We start from the raw sequence: 18,008 nt of genomic DNA on the forward strand, positions 1-18,008 counted from the left end.
ATTGGTGAGGGGAATGAAGGGATCCTCTTACCAAGAGAGGCTTAAGTTCTGCAAATTGCAGTGGCTGGAGACTAGGCACCTGCGCGGTGATCTGATTGAGGTGTATAAAGCCTTGAATGGGTTGAGCACGCTGAATTCTGATGGGATCCTTCCACTTGTTCAGATTACGAACCTAAGGGGGCATAAATTCAAATTAAGAAAAGACAGATGTAGAATAGGTGTGTGGAAATTTGCCTTTAGCCAGCATGTGGTTAATTGCTAGAACAAACTTCCATCTGTCGTTGTGGAGGTTGACAGGTTAAATAAATTTAAGGAGGAACTGGACAGGCATTTGGAGGGAATGGTGTGATTTTTTTTTTTTTTTATTTATTTATTTTTTTTATTTTATTTATTTTTTGGCTGATGCTTCATAAGCTCATACAGTTGCTTTCTTGCATCATATGCTACTACTACCTCTTTGGTTTTTCATTTAATATAATTATATTTATCCCATCAGCTTCGGGTGATTTTGCTATTTTTAACTTCTACAATTTTTCTTCCACTTTATTCTCAGTTATCACAAAATTCATATAGCTTACAGCTATAACTTGATTTACCTATATTATTCCCAACCCTAAAAATTTCTTCACATCTGAATTTATATGCAAAATAATTATTTAGTTTGTCAGCAACATGAGCAGAATCATAAATAATTGTGCTGTTCATTTCCATTGACCCAGTGTGATTCTTTTACTTTCCTTCTAGTATACATAAGCAAAGAATTGCTTATGTGTCTGGGTAGAATTGACACTTACAAATTTGATCGTAGTGTGCACCTTTTTTCTCAACATTGCCCTGTACTTGTTAAGAGAGTTTTCATGCTCTTCGTATCATTATTACAAAGATATAGAATTATATCACCTTTTGTGCCCTTAAAAGATATCTACTCTGCAATATTATTATCTTTAGCTTCTGTCAGACATACCCGGATCCTTTTCCCTCCTGTCTTTAATGCACAGTTTATTTTCTGTTTCCCTGAAGTTGAGTGTATGCATGAAGTTGAAGTTAAGGATATGCTGTGGAGGATGTTGCTGGAGCATGGGCTCTAGCATTGAGCTGGGAAGCTGAGTTCTTGTTGGATTCTTCTCTTTTAATCATTCAAGAGCATTGACTCTATTCTTCAATCACTCCTATAAGCCCAAATTAACCTTCTCGTCTTTGCAACCGCCACACAAACAAAGTCATCTCTTTAACTGACTTTTCAGCACATAATATAATCCTGATTCCTAGAAGAACTGCCGTTTCAATTTATTCTCCAAACCAAAGCAATTTATTCTGCTTTGAGCTCGTTGCTTCGTTGCTGTAGTCTGAGGCATGTTTTAGTCTAAATTTAATTTAAAAATGACACACGAAATTAAGAGATATGAAAATAATAATGCTATACTTATTTGACTCAGTGCAAACTGCACTGTTATAAATTGTTATGGTACAGTAACATTATAAAATCATGTTTGTATTTCTACAATAGTTTATGGGCCTAATAATATATCTCGTAATATTAATTACACTCCTACAAAACTATGTAGAAAACCACCAAGTAGTGCTTATATAAAAGGTATTTAAGGAGAATCTTAATTTTTCCTTAAAATATCCACATTCTCATTCAGTATTCTAGACCAACACAAAATGACATGGTCATTAGATGTTCTGATTCTTGGACAAATGTGGGGAAATGCACACCTCCCATTGGGGTTCTTGTCAATTTAATTTCCAATTTTAAATTTTATTTATTTTAAAATTTCAGGTTTATGAGACCATACAAATTAATGAGATATTGGCTTCACAAAATATGAAAAAGCATATCTTATTCTGTCCATTAAATTCTTTTGTCTGTGAATTTAACTTTCTTTTGTCAATAAAGAATTTCATTTCATTATGTGTGTGTACTAATTTTTCTTGTATTATTTCATTTAGGTGAGAAATACCACAATGAAGAAGCATCAGGATAATGTAAATTATCATGAATTACTTCAAAAGTTTTTACCTTCAAGTCTTCTGTAAGTAAAAAGACCTTTGCTTGCTATATTAATACCAGTTATTGTCAAAATCTGATTAAAATGTTTTTTTTTTTTTTTTTTTTTATGGAACAAACATGAAACATGAAAGGTGTTAGTACCTGTAGTACTTAGTACTGTGTGTGTGAGTTGAAGATTGAGAAAGAAAAAGCAATACTTGTTGACATCAGACTTTAATTTCTTTAGATTCAAATTTTCAGGAAATATGTGTTAAGAGAGATTGTTTGGGGCTGGGGAGAGAGGAGGGGTGCAGAAATATATAGAAGCCAATTCAGAAGAACTGTGCCCATGGAAGTATATATTGAAAATGCATACTGCAAATATAGAACATATATTGGAGAGTGGGTGCGAGAGTACATGTGAACAGGCAAAGTTTTCATGTCTCCAGCAAATAGAGAAGTTTTTGCTTTTTTATTGACTTAAATTGGCAAACTAATTTATTTTTTAGAGTTGCTTTATATTCCTAGTAACAATACTTTAGTTTAAATTGAATTTAGATAGAAATTTTTTAGGTTATTACATAGTATCTGTAAGGGTATCAAATACACATGTGGACAGGTTTTGCAGCTTCCGTGAACAAAAAGTTTTTAATATACTTAGCTGCTTTATTGATTTGTTAGATTAAATTATTTTCTATAAGTAGCTCATAGAGCTAGTCAAGCTCAGGGGGTTTACTTTGAATTTAGATAGCGCGATTTGGAAAGTAAATAATACCTCGTGTCTGTAGATTAACCATTCGTAACTTGCCACCATTGTTATGAGATGCAACGTGTGCTAACGTAAGGTTTAACAGAAAATTAGAAAGCAAGTATAGTAGTATAAATTAATCAGTAAAGTTTATTAATCTTATTAAATTTCATTGTCAATTGAATTGTACTTTTTTAACTAAATAAATATAGCGACCTAGTTATTCCAAACATAACATCAAAAATTAATACATATAAGTTGACAGGGGATAAGAAAGTCATATAACCTAACTCAGAGATAATATTCGATACTAAAAAAAAAATAAAAATAAAAAAAAAAAATATATATATATATATATATATAGTGTTATAACTGCATTGAGATATAGGTTTAGGGTTATATTTTGTATTGGAATTTTATTGAGCTTGAATAGAAATCATGACTCAGACCAGAGCAGCAAAGCAAAAGGCTCAAACTAGTGGAAGTGCTGCAGCTCAGGGGGAGAACTGAGGACGGGGGGATGCGGTTGTCCTCTGAATCACAGTCTATTGAAATGCACTGCATGTTTGATGATTGTGGAGCAATCAGTAACGGGACATGATATTGCCAAGGGGAATGTCTTTGTATGCGCATGATGTAAGGAGTGCGAGGAAATCATGTGCCAACTCGGCATCGTCATTGGCTTATATGAGAGCTTGAAGGACAGGGTGGATGCCCTCGAAGGATTTATATTGATAACCCATCAAGCTCTCAACTGCCCACATCAATGCCAGAGCTTGCACTTAAACATCGCGCAACACATCAGCAACCCCCAAGGCAGAATGCGCTGGTCCCAAAGGAACTAGTTGTAGGTGACTCTATTGTTAGGGAAACGGGGAACATATTGTGCAAAAAGGATAGATGGAACAGAACCAGGGTATGTCTGCTGGGGGCAATGGTTGATGACGTTGAAGGGCAGATATCATACTTTAAGGGCACAAAGGGTGATATTGTTGTACGTGTTCACAGTAATGATATTAAGAGTAGGAGACTGGCAGAATTACTTAACAAGTACAAGACAATGCTGAAAAAAAGCTGTGAGTTAGGGTTGAATTTGAAAGTGTCTGCAATTCTGCCCAGACACAATAGGATGGGGTATATGATGAGAGCCTTTCGATCAATTCGGCCCTGGAGAGATTGCGCAAGGCTCAAGGGGTAGAATTTTTCTCAGCCTGGTCTGTGCTTGTTAACAGGAGAGTCTGCTTTTACAGGGATGGGATACACTTAAATAGAAAGGGTGCAAGAATATTTTCTGATGCTATCAAGACAGAGTTGTTGTTGTATGTTTTATGGCGCAACGACAGCTAAAGGCCATCATGCGCCAGAGACAGAGTTAGGTGGGTCGGAAAACTGCTAGCTTGGGGGGATACATGGACTAATAGATTAACAGTAGCCTCTGACAGAGGGAAAAGTGATTCTTGCATTACTTTTATTGAAATGCAATTGAGCAGTACCCTGGAAAGCAAGGCAATGGAAATTTCGAGGACAGCTGGGAGTCATAGTGGAACAATTAAATACATGGGCTGTGTTAGGGTAACTAAGAGTCGAAACAGGTGCATGTACACCAATGCTAGGAGCATAGTTAATAAATTCGATGAGCTTGAAGTGCTAGTCAAGACATCAAAGGCAGATATTGTTGGGATATCAGAGACATGGTGTCACACAGACATAAGCAGTGCAGAACTGGAATTTGGCGAGTACAATGTGTACAGAAAGGATAGACAGGACAGGAAGGGAGGAGGGGTTATGTTGTTAGTTAAGAAACACATAAAATCAAGGGAAGTGCATCCAATTGATGTGGGTGGACAATGCAATGTTGAGTCTGTTTAGTGTGACATAAGCAATGGGAAAGGAAAAATGAGAGTAGGTGTGTGTTATAGGCATAATGAATCTGATGAGTATAATGAGCAATTGTGCAGAGAAATAGAGTGGGCCAGTAAATTACAGTGTCTTATAATGAGGGATTTTAATTTCCTAGAATTTGTGGATTGGTCACTCACACATTAGCAAGGCTTTTGTCGATTTATTCGATGATTGTTTTCTACAGCAACATGTTTGGGAGGTAACTAGAGGGAGTAATAATCTTAATTTGATTATCAGTAGTGATTCTTCATTCATCAAGAATCTGCAAATAAAGGAACCAATAGGTGGCAGTGATCACAGTGTGCTGAAGTGGGATTTACTCAAAGAGGTAATAACTACCATCAAGCATAAAGGGAAGGGTTTTTGCTTTCGTAAAGGCGGCTATGGTTGTCTGAGACAGTATTTAAATTCCATACGGTGGAACTTACTGATGATGTTACCAACAGCAAATTCAAAATGGGAAGCATTCAAAGAATTAAACTTGGAAGCTACTAGGCTTTTCATAGCAACAAAGAAATATTGTTCAAGATTTAGGCCTAAATGGATGTCAGATGAACTAATTAGACATATGACAGAGAAGAAAAATGCATGGGATACATATAAATTAACATGTTACACAGAAGCCTATGATAGATATAAGCTGGTCTGTAACCAAGTTACAAAGGAGGTTAGGCAGGCAAAGGCAGATTACTACAAATCTTTGGCAAAGGATGCAAAGAAAAAGGTGCCTCCGTAGCCAGGTGGGAGGGAGCAGTAGTGCGCAGCACATGCTTCTTGATTAGACCGGTGTTCGAGCCCGTCACACCAATTACGGAGGATGCGGAAAGGTCAGGGAATGACCATCGCATATCCCGGGAGCAATATGGCCTTAGTTGCTAATGCTTCTGAAAACCAAATAACAACAAGCAACGAAAAACAGCAAAGAGTTCTTTACTTATGTAAACTCTAGAAGGAAGGGGATGAATCAGATTTGTGCACTTGATATTGATGGTTCAACTGTTGATGATCCTGCTCAGGTAGCTAACAAACTAAATGAATATTTTGCATCGACATTCACACATGAGGAGTTATTCAGAGAGAGGAATGCCAGAGCAATATGGCCTTGGTGTTGTTATTTGGTTTTTAGGAGCATTAGCAGCTAAGGAAATATTGCTCTGGTGATACGCGGTGGTCATTCCCTGACCTTTCCGCATCCTCCGTATTTGGTGGTCCGGGCTCGAATCCCAGTCTAATCAAGAAGCGTGTGCTACGCACTGCTGCTGCTCCTGCCCACCTGGCTACAGAGGAGCCATGCCAAAGGTGTATTCAACTCTTGCAGTAAGATAGATAATCTTGTAATAACCGAGAGTGAAGGAGAAATTGTTGAAGATAAACACAAGAAAGACACTGGAGTGGATGGAATCTATCCAGTTATATTAAAGGAGGTGGCAAAGGAAGTAAGCAAACCCTGAGCCATAACTGGCAAGGCTCTTCACAAAGTGCATTAGAAAAGGTGTGACGTCTAAGCAATGGAATAATGCAATCATAGTTTTGCTTAAGAAAGGAGATAAAATAGAAATTGGAAATTATAGAACAATTAGCTTGTTATCCCACATCTGCAAGTTGTTCACAATGGTCATTACTAACAGATTAGAAAGCATACTTGATGAGAATCAACCGAGAGAGCAATCTGGCTTTAGGACAGGATTCTCAACTATGGATCACCTTCACGTAATATCACAGCTAATGGAGAAAGCAAATGAATATAAAACACCATTATGCCTGGCATTTGTGGATTATGAAAAGGCATTTGACTCCATACAGCATAAGGCAATGTTTCGGGCACTGCAAAGACAAGGCATAGATACCCCGTATATTATGATTTTGAAGAAAATATATGAGAGTGCTACCTCCTTTATTAGACTAGACAAATACAGTAAACCCCCGCTATTCGCGGGGGTTACGTTCCTGAGAAATGCCGCGAATACCGAAAACGCGAATACTGAGTTATGGCTCCCATAGTAATAAAGGGGTTCCGTTCCAAAGTATGAAATATATAAGAAAAACTAGTCTAAAATTTTGTCTACGTATGTATTATATGTACCTTCATAATATGACTATGTACATAGACAGTACATAGTGAAATGCAAGCATATGGCATCGAAATGAAAATAAGAAACAATTTAATATTAAATATAATATTTATTAGAAATTTCAAACAAATCTTTCAAACCAGCGTCTTTGCTAGCTAAAAAACCTATCCCGCCAGTGCTATCACCAGTTTCGCTAAAGCGTTGATAAGGAGTTGCGTTTTCACGAATGATGAGTGAATTTAACGGAATTTTATTTTGAGTTCGGTCTTCTATCCACAGATTTAAAGCCTTTTCCATTTTTTCTAATTTAACATCACGAGTTACAGAGCAAATTTTTGAAGCAATTAGCGCGTTTTCACGGACACTACGGCGGATTTTTTCTTCCGATTTCTTGATTGATCGTACCGTTGACTCATTGATTTTATAATGTTTTGCCACTGACGAGACACTTTCACTATTAGAAATTTTATCTAATAACTCAATTTTATTCGCTAATGTCATCACCTTCTTTGATATTTTCACATTTCTCTTGTTATTCGTAGTCATATTTTTGTAGGGGTTAGAAAGAACTTGTCCACAATAAAGTCACTTTCTTCCGTTAACACACTCGAAAAAGTCTGTTTTACACTGCAAAACGGTAGATTTATCACTTTTTTAAGCATATCAATTTATAAATTGATAAATTTATTTGATTTATAAGCATATAAATTAAAAGCAAACGACGAAACCTTCCATAACAAGCGCATAACACATATTGAACAAGGATTAGCGAGAAACATTCACGCTCGCGATTTTGTCACCCCTCTCCCCCCACCCACTGAGCGCTGTTTTGACCGGGAAAGATAATTTTAGCCACGCCAATGTTTTTTTTTTATGGCGGAAAATATTCACGGCGCTTTAAAATTCCCATTTTTTAGGTTTCATTTTATATTAAATCGGGGATCGCGAATACGCGAAACCGCGAATACAGATACCGCGAATAGCGGGGGTTTACTGTATAGTAGGAAATTTAAAATCGAGAAAGGAGTTCGACAAGGAGACACAATATCTCCGAAGTTGTTTACTGCTGCCCTTGAGGAAGCTTTCAGAAGATTAAACTTGTCGCAGAAAGGAGTCAATGTGAACAGAGAGTACCTAAACCATTTACGATTTCCAGATGACATTGTGGCCATAAGCCACGATCCAAAAGAATTAGAGGAAAATCTTAATCAGTTATGCACAGTTAGTAAGGATTTTGGACTAAAGATGAATATGGCTAAAACAAAAGTAATGATGAACAAGTATGCCACAGAAAGGGAAATAATGATTGAAGGAGCAGTAATTGTAAAGGTGCAGTCATATACTTATCTGGGACAAGTTATTAGCTGTAATAATGATAAATGGCTGGAAGTCAAGAGAAGAATAAATTCTGGATGGATAGCATTCAGGAAATATAGTCACATATTGAAGAGCAATATCCCAGTTTGTCTGAAACGTAAAATAATGAACCAATGTATACTTCCCACCATGACTTAAGGAAGTGAAACTTGGGCACTCACCAAAAGAATGGAAGACAAGCTGAGAACTACAGCGAAGAATGGAAACGAATTAGATTGGGAATCAGACTGTGAAGAATGGAACGAATTAGATTGGGAATAAGAAGAGAAACACATGGATTAGGCAGCAAACTCAAGTAAAGGACATTCTTATCAAACCTAAAGAGCTAAAATGGTCTTGGGCAGGACACATAGCTCGAAGACATGATGACAGATGGACTAAGAAAATAACAGAAAGGTACCCAAGAGGAGCTATTAGAAAACCTGGAAGACAAAGGTGTTGATGGATAGATGAAATTCATGAGTTTTTGGGTAGTAAATGGATGGCCAGTGCTCAAAACAGAAGGAACTGGAAAGTTGCTTGAGAGGCCTTCATCCTGCAGTGGATTGAAAATGGCTGATGATGATGATGATAGCCATAATTATGAGAGCTTCCCTGGACTCAAGGGAGGTACTCATAGACTGGAGATGTTCAAATCTGACCCCAATCCACAAAGGAGGATCAAAGGGAGACACAGGTAATTACAGTTTAACTTCTGTGCCAGGGAATTTAATGGAGGCACTTCTTAAAGAAGCATTGGTTAAAGAATAGGGGAAGTCTAACCCTCTCGGTTAGATTTCCCCTTGGTCAAGACTTCCTTTTAACAAACCCATGGGTTTGTTAAGAGGAAGTCTTGTCTGACTAATTTGATTGGATACTATGATGTAGTCACAAAGGAACTGGATGCAAAGAATAACTTTGATATCATATATTTAGATCTTAGAAAAGCCTTTGAAACTGTTGCACATGGAAGACTGCTGCAGAAATTGGAGCAGTTTGGCATTGGAGGCAAATTGCTGCTATGGATAAAGGGATGATTGAGTGGGAGAAGACAAAGTGTGGTAATTAATGGACACTGCTGTTCGTGGACTAATGTTATTATTGGAGTCTCTCAGGGTTCAGTGTTGGGTCCATTGTTGTTTTCTGTATTGATAAATGATATTGATGATGGTATATCAGGTTTAATGTCTCACTTTGCAGACGATTCGACAGTTGGCAGGGTTGTTAGTGACACTAATAACAGTACACTGCTGCAACAGGATCTAGAAAATTTGAGCAGATGAACTGAGAGGTGGCAAATGAAATTGAACATTGACAAATGTAAAGTACTACATATGGGAAGCAGTAATCCCAGAGTAACGTACCAACTCTGTGGTGCCACACTGACAGTGGTAGAGAATAAAAAGTACCTGGGGGTAATTGTTGCAGATGGTCTTCAAGAGTAGATCATGGTGTCTTGTCAATGATATACAGGAATTTTTCTAGCAGGGATAAGGAGGTGATTATCCACTTGTATAGGGCAATGGTCAGGCCACACCTTTAGTAATGTATAGAGGTCTGGAGGTCTCGTTTTAAGAAGGATGTAGAGCTGTTGGAACGAGTACAGAGAAGGGCAGCAAGATTAGTGAATGGAACAAAGGGTTGCTCTTAGGAAGAAAGGCTTAAGTTTTGCAAATTACAGTGTCTGAGTCTAGGCACCAGCGAGGTGATCTGATAGAGGTGTATAAAGCCTTGAATGGTTTGAGCATGCTCAGTGTGGATGGGATCTTCCTCTTGCTCAGAATAATCGCCTGAGTGGGCATAAATTCAAATTGAGGAAAGACGGTTGTAGTGTAGCGGAAGTTTGCCTTTATCCAGCAGATGTTTGATTACTGGAACAAACTTTCATCTGTCGTTGTAGAAGTTGATAGCTTAAACTGATTCAAGGTAGAACTTGACAAACATTTGGAGTGAGTGGATGGGTGAAGTAAGGGGTTTTTTTTTTTTTTTTTTTTTTGTTAAGGCTGATGCTATATAAGCTTGCCTTCTTGCATCATGTGCCTTTGCTAATCTGCGAGACAGAGATTGCAAAGACTTTGTAAGAGATGGGTCATTAATTAACCTGACTGGCTGTTACTGATTGTATATCTTTTTTACTATTTTAAATTTTATAACAAAAAAAAAAAAAAATTCAGTGAACAGAAATATCAATATGTATCAAAAAAAGAAAGAGTAATAAAGCCCAATATGTCCTATTATTATTAATCTTAAATTATAAGAGAAAACCTCATATCTTTATTGTAAGACTGTAATTCTCTCAACACTCAATCGTGTATAAATGTATTCTTATGTGAATTAGTGTACCCTGTTGATTAAATCAATTTATGATTTTTAAAAAAAAGCTACGTATTCAATACTCATATCCAACCTAGCGCATCGAGAAGATTCATGGAAAGTCGACAGCCATCAATCCACCAACACAACCAATAATGTATGCTAATATGAGAATTGAAATCATCTTGATAATCTTGACTTCATGAAATAAATATATATCAATTTACAAATAATTTAATCTTTAAAATTGTCTAAAACTTCCTAAAAATCTGGATACCATGAAATAAATATACATCAATTTAAAAATAATTTAAACTTTAAAATTGTCTAAAACTTCCTGAAAATCTGGATACCACAAGATAACTATACATCAATTTACAAATACTTTAAGACTTAAAATTATCTAAAACTTCCTTTAAGGGACTGGCTTATTCGAATCATTTCCGTGTTCACAAGAAATCAAAAGTGGATCGCGACTGATATCCTCCTTGTTTTACACAAACTTCGTAACCTCGCATGAGATTATTTATGCTATGAACTACTGCTTATACATATGCATTAAGAGTATGCAAATCTGAGATATTGTAAGGTTTACTTACATTAATAGAGTCGGGATTTAATCTCAATTGCAGAAACATTGGAAATGAGATTAAATACTGACTCTGTTAATGTACGTAGACCTTACAATATCTTGGATTCTAACGGGCATGTATAAACCGTAGTTCATACGTTGGTCAACATAAATAATCTTGTGCTAGGTTACAAAAAAGTTTGTATAAAACAAGGGGGGATATCATTCGCAATCTGCTTTTGACTTCTTGTGAACACGAATATGTTCCAAATAAGCTAGTCCCTTAAAGGAAGTTTTGGACAATTTTAAAGTTTAAATTATTTGTAAATTGATGTATAGTTATCTCGTGGTATCCAGATTTTCAGGAAGTTTTAGACAATTTTACAGTTTAAATTATTTGTAAATTGATGTATATTTATTTCATGGTGTCAAGATTATCAAGACAATTTCAATTCTTATATTAGCATACATTATTGGTTGGTTTGGGGGATTGATGGCTGTCGACTTTCCACGAATTTTCTCAATGTGCTAGATTGGATATGAGTATTCAATAAATGATAATTTTAATAGGTAGTTTTGTTTTTTTTTAAATCATAAATCGATTTAATTAACATGGTACGCTAATTCACGTAAGAATACATTTATACATGATTGAGTGTTGAGAGAATTACAGTCCTACAATAATGGTATGATGTTTTACAATAATGGTATGACTATGTATTAGATAGTATGAATCATAGCTGCTGTAATGCTCAATACTGTTTATATTACAGTATTAATTAAGCTATGTATACAAGAGTAAATTTATTTTTATTTAAAAAAAAAAAAAAAAAAAAAAAAAACCCAGTTTCTGGGGGAAAAACCTTGCTATCTACACCTGAGACCAACTGACTCAGCCACAGAGTGAAAGAAGCCCATTAAAGTTCCTCGCATTATTGATTGGATTCAAACCCAGGTCTTTTCCACCTGGTGTGGGGATGATGGTGATGATACCACTGTGCTACCAATGCAGACTGTTAATTGTAAGGTAATAAAGTGTAAATTTGTACTTTATCTTTATTTTTATAGCCTGTGGATTATTATTTATAATTTAGAATTTCTAAATAATTCTTATTATTTTAACTTATTAGAATCAGCATTTAATAGAATTAAAATCAATTCACAAACGTGATCATAATGACCGGTTTGTACATATATATAGTGAACAGTATTTTATTATGGAGAGTCCATCGTAAAGTGATTTGATCATACAGTGAACAATCGTAGAGCCCGAGTCTACTGTATTCGGTATGCAAAAATCATAAATAAATAAAACCTAATATAAAAATTCTAAATGCCAGCCAACTGAATTTTTTTTTTTTTTTTTTTTTCAAATTCTGGCTTATTATGACCATGAACGTTTAGTAGAAGCAGTGAAGCAATGGCACTATAGTACTGTGAATTGCATGAGAAGTACAAAAGAAATTTGTTAAATTATACTTCATTTAATTGCTACCCACCTCATTTGTCCATTCCCTCCAGCAATTTATTTATTTCTTCCTTAAATTAATTCAGATTGCCCACCTTCGCAACAACTGGAGGAAGTTTGTTTTTTAAACAATCATTCACTTGGACTGAAAACAAATTTCTGCGTGTCTATCCTACATCCATTCTCTATTTGTCAATTTAAATTTATGTTGCATTGTGTGTGTTTCCTGAGCAAGAGTTTGGATGCCATGCATGTTTAATGTACTCAATCCCTTTGAGAACTGACACTTCAGTCTCCACTTTGTAAACTATGCCTAGTTTACAAATGCTGCAGTTTGCAGAACCAAAGTGTTTGAAAGTGAAGCTGCCTTTTTTGTTCCTTCAAACAATTTAAAAAAAAAAAAAAAAAAAAAGATGAAGCATATTGCTCATGGATATATCTGTAGATAAGAAGTGGCGTAATTTTCTAGGTAGAAACGTAAATTGCAGTCTAGTATAGGTATTTTGAAATTAAAAGTAAATTTGGATAATTAGGAGATATGCTATTAGGAGACTCCATTGTCAGGGAAATGGGAAATATTTTTTGTAATAAGGATAGGTTGACTAGAACCAGGGTAGGTCTGCCAGAAGCAACTATTAATGATGTCACTAACAGATTGTCAAATTTTAAGGGGGATAAAGAGAATATTATTATTCATGTGGGGACTAACGACATTAAGCATACACGATCTGACGATTTGTTAGACAAATATAGGGCCATGCTGAATAAATGCCGGGAGTTAGGTCACTATATATATGGGTCTGCAATTCTGCTCGGACTCTGCAAGGCTTGGGGGTTGGGGCGATTTCTATCAGGTTGGCCTACACTTGTAGGTAGAAGGTATCTGTTTTGTAAAGATGGGATACATTTAAACAAAGGTGGTGCAAGAGTTTTTGCCAGTATTATTGATGATACTTTAAAGGTTCAGGGAAACTGCTAGTTTGGGGGGAGGACAAGGGTAATATAGATATGCTTTTATCTGATAATATTGGTCAAATTAATGCTTGCACATACCTCAAGAGTTCTTGTTTGTTACCCCATCAGAACATATTAGCAAGATGTTCTGAGGGCAGAAACGTTTCAAATGAGCGGGCAGCTAATACCAGGGAGGTGAGCTTAAATAACTTTAAGGGGTGTGTCAGGGTAGTTAACTATACAAGAACACTAAGTCTTAATTGGTTATACAGTAATGTCAGAAGTGTTGTCAATAAAATGAGTGAATTCGAACTGCTTGTTAGGCCCCTGACATAATAGGGGTTACGGAACATGGTGCCACCCAGAAATAGGGATGATGAGTTTCAGTATGGTTTATACAATGTATTTAGGAAGGATAGGGAAGATAGAAGGGGTGGTGGGGTCATGCTTCTTATCAAAAGCAGCCTGAGCGCAATGAAAGCTTTTCCGGATTCAGATGTTTCACATACTAGTATAGGAATCTGTATGGCGTGAAATAGTTGGAAGCAAAGGTATAATGAGTGGCAGTAATCTACAGGTAATCTACCCATCTGTATGTAATTATTTTTCACACTAAGGTTGATAAGGTCTTGCCAGTACTGTTTTCTGCATCCTGATTTATATCCTGATATTCTTCATAATATTCAGATAGTACTTTGATCAAGTTGTCATGTGTCATGCTGGTGAACAGGTTTTTGAAGTCATATGTGTATAAATTGTTGATATGGTTGTTTTTAATATATTCAGTATACTGCCTGTTATTGGAGATGAATTTTGTGTTAGTAAGATTGTTGGTTATAATGTTTAATTTGGTTTCCATTACGTTGCTAGCTGTTTTGGTGTAGCTATTATTGCATGTGGTGATGAACCTTTTTCCTTTTAGATTTTTGTGAAGTTTGGGAATCCAGTAAGAATGGGCAATATGGGTATTTAGTATTATCCATTTTTAATTTAATTTTCTTGTGTATTGCTATTAGTTTTTTTAGTAATGGCGTTAGGGGTGGAGTTGATGATCTTATAAGTGTCACTGTGGTCCAACTCCTGTTTTAGGGTTTCTATATAGAATCTCTTACAGATGATGATAAAGTTATTTGCTTTGTATGTATTGGTGATGATGAACTTATTTTGCAGGTTTTTGGTTAATCTTTTATTAATACTATTTAAATTGTATATCTTGTGATCATATTGGTGTGTCATGATGTCTCTGAATCTAGTTATGATTAGTTTTGTGGTGATGTTAATCCATCTTTGAAACGCTTCCACTGACAGAGTAATGGACGATGTTATCACAAGAACTTATCAACAACATTGTTCTAAGTATGGACAGGCGGTGCAGAGCCTGCATCAACATTAGGCGTGGCTATATCTCCTACTGAGGACCACCTATTTCATTTGTTCCATCTTTGGCAGTGATGCATCTGTATCATGGCAGCCATTGATATGTTGGCATTTTTGAATAAAGTCCCTCTGTACCATTTTGTTTCTGTTGTTGTGTCGGTGTTGTTTCCTTCATTTCTGTATCTCACGAGGTTCCTTTGTTATGCTTTTCCCATATCCAGGCCACTCCTATGAGAAGCTACAGGTGAAAACCTGATTGGTCATTAAGTTTTGCACACCAGTGTATAAAACATCATAAGAAGGCAAACACACAATAATGAAGATCACTGAAAATGGATGTTTTCAGTGATCTTCAGTTTGAAACTATTTCAACATATGCTAGTTTTCACTGCGTGGCTTCAGGCAACAGCATGATGGAGTAGGAAGTGGGTTTACTATATCTGCTTACATTTTCTTTCTGAACCGCCCTTTTCATTCCCTATTCTCTGTCTGCTTTTCTGTATTTCACTAACGTTTGCCCATTCTTACGAATCATAATTTTGTTTATTTGTTGTAGGTGCTATGTGCTTTTTTTTTTTTTTTTTTTTTTTTTTCTCTCTAGAGAAATATTTCTTCACTTTTTTTGATTGTAATTTGAACTTTGGGTCTGTTGTTTTCTTTGTGCACTATACACCCTTTGGAAAGTAATGGCTTTGCTATTGAAGAAGTATCTATTTACAATAGATATTTATTCTTCAGCAGCATTTCCAAGATAGTTTAAGCCTTTTCATATTTTGGGAGAATATATTCTCACCCATACACATATATCAGACAGTAATGAGCCCAACAGATAATTCATTGAATTATTTATTTATTATTATTATTATTATTATTTATTTATTTTTTTTTTTTGTTTGTTTGTTTTGTTTACATTCTGTTCATATTGCTCTTAATTGTTACTACCACTATGTATTTGCTGTTGTTTTTGTAGAGCTGATTGACTCTACAGTGCTTCCACCTGCTTTGGCCAATTGTCATTGTTCCCTGTCCAGTAATCTTGATCATTTCCAAGATAATTTAAGCTTTTTTATCTTTTAAGAGAATTTATTCTCACCTTTTGAGAAATTCATTTATTTTCAGAGCACAAAACATGATATTCACTTACCTCAGCTGATGAGCCTGTTAGTTCCCCAGACAATAAAGCGGTTAGATCATATGACGTGAGCATGTTTTATTAATTCAAGCTAATTACGACTCTGTACTTAAATGTCCAAATTGCTCTGGGTAAGGAAACGAGAACTCATTGAGAAGGGTCAGGATACAGAAGGTAAGAAGAGTATTAGATCGTGGCATTGTTTTAGAGACAAAATAAAAAAGACATAGAAGAAATTTAAAAAAAAGTGAAAACAATTGATACATCTTGGGTTAGCTTTTGGATTTCCCAAAAGACCTGGAATGAAGTTAATTGTGTATGATGTTAGTAAGGAAGTTCAGAAGGATGATCTTCTACATTATATGTATGAGAAAAATCTTTTGCATTTGCTATTGACAAAAGAGGAGATGGTTGCTGAGGTCACTGTTTGCTTCATAAGTAGGAATAGGAGTGATTCCAATGCTAATAGTGTGAATTACTGTAACTCAAATTGGTACACTCACAATATAAGTTGGTTTAAACGTCTGAAAATAATGCAGCTGAATGTGCAGCATTCTCGATCTGTTGCAGATTAAATAAAAATTTTATGTCAACAAGAAAATATCAATGTTGCTTGCATCCAAGAACCTTATTATGTGAATGATAAGATAGTTGGTTATCCCCTTTCCTGTAGGGTAATATATAATCCTTGTCCAGAATGAGAGCTGCAGTAATTGATTTTAATTCTGATTTCGTATTAACCGAAAAGTGAATCCTTATGTAGCAGTCATGTGGTCTGTGTTAAGATTCAGTCTACTGTTGGTGCATTTGTATTTGTTTCAATGTAATTTAACTCTGGCATTTGCCATATTTAGTTTATATTGATAGTGTTCTTGATAAGTTAGGAGATTTGCCTGTATTGTTTGAATCTAATACCAAGAATTCACTTTGGTTCAGTGGCACTACTGATGATAGAGGGAAGCTTTAGATGATATGAGAGCAGCATGGAAGCTTATGGTCTACAATCAACCTGGGGAAGAGTAAATGGTGAATCAGACATAGAAGTAACTCTTTCTAACTTGTTTGGCATGGATCACTCAATACCCAGTCAGATTTGTGCAATATTTTATTAAATCAATATAATAGGGAAAACAGTGTTGGATTGAATCAATTATGGTGCTTTGCTGCTAAGTATGCAAACTGGGATAACTTTGAGAAAAGTCTTCAACCGTCCATGATAGTGGTCTGTGAGTAATTAGCATTAATTGAAGCATATGATGCAAAAAAGCAAGCATCAGTTAAAAAAAAAAAAAAACCCTTCTCAATTCACCCATCCTGTCACTCCAAATGTTTGTCTAGTTCAGCCTTAAATATTTATTTAAGCTATCAACTTCCACAACAACAGATGGAAGTTTGTTCCAGCAATCAACTAACCGCTGGCTAAAGCTAACCTCCGTACATCTATTCTACAACTGCCTTCCTCAATTTGAATCTATGTCCCCTCAGGTTCTTAAACTCAGCAAGTGGAAGTATCCCATCAGCATTAGTATTTTTTTTTTTTTTTTTGCCAAGAGGTGGGTTAGTCCACTAGCGAGAGGGGTGACAGTGTCGCATTGACAGGAACCAGGTATCCCATGAATTCTGTCCTTCCAGTATAGTTATTAATTAGTCCAAACTACATTTTGAACTGGCTAAGAGTAGAGTAGAAAATCTGCTTCTTGTCCAATCGGTAGCCGAGCATTCTGGTCCCTGGCCAAAGCCACAGGGCACAAATTTTGCCATTCTGTACTCTCACCTCTGTTAAAACGTGATGGTTTTACTGCCACTTCAGCTAAAGATAAAACTGACTTGCTTGCAGCCTACTGTTCTTCTAGCTCTTGTATTGACGATCTTGGTGAATTACATCCTACCATTTTCAGTACACCCACTGAATACCTCCTGTAGTCTTCATCAAAAGGATGTCAGAAGACTTTTTAACAATCTTGATGTCAAGAAAGTGCCAGGTACGGTGGGTATTTCCCCACTAGTTCTCAAAGCCTGTGGTCCTGAGCTTACTCTTGTTCTGTGTCGGTTTTTTACACTTTCTTATTCCACTGGTGTTTTTCCTTCTGCTTTGAAATTTTCTCGTGTCCAGCCAGTTCCT

The 18,008-nt window shown here is 35.9% G+C and overlaps 1 protein-coding gene across 1 annotated transcript in view; it reads left to right on the top strand.

Annotated features, from left to right (window-relative positions):
• The window catches only part of LOC150075707 (calcineurin-binding protein cabin-1-like), a 1,104,404-nt gene that overhangs the window by 270,775 nt on the left and 815,621 nt on the right, over positions 1-18,008 (top strand). Inside the window, exon 13 of the mRNA XM_090388624.1 lies at positions 1,954-2,036. Coding sequence (XP_090244750.1) covers positions 1,954-2,036 — 83 coding nt within the window. The remainder of the gene's footprint in view (positions 1-1,953; positions 2,037-18,008) is intronic.

The sequence above is a fragment of the Mastigoproctus giganteus genome, chromosome 14 (genome assembly GCF_048544385.1).
Source record: "Mastigoproctus giganteus isolate SK-2022 chromosome 14, ASM4854438v1, whole genome shotgun sequence".
NCBI classification, from domain to species: Eukaryota; Metazoa; Arthropoda; class Arachnida; order Uropygi; family Thelyphonidae; genus Mastigoproctus; species Mastigoproctus giganteus.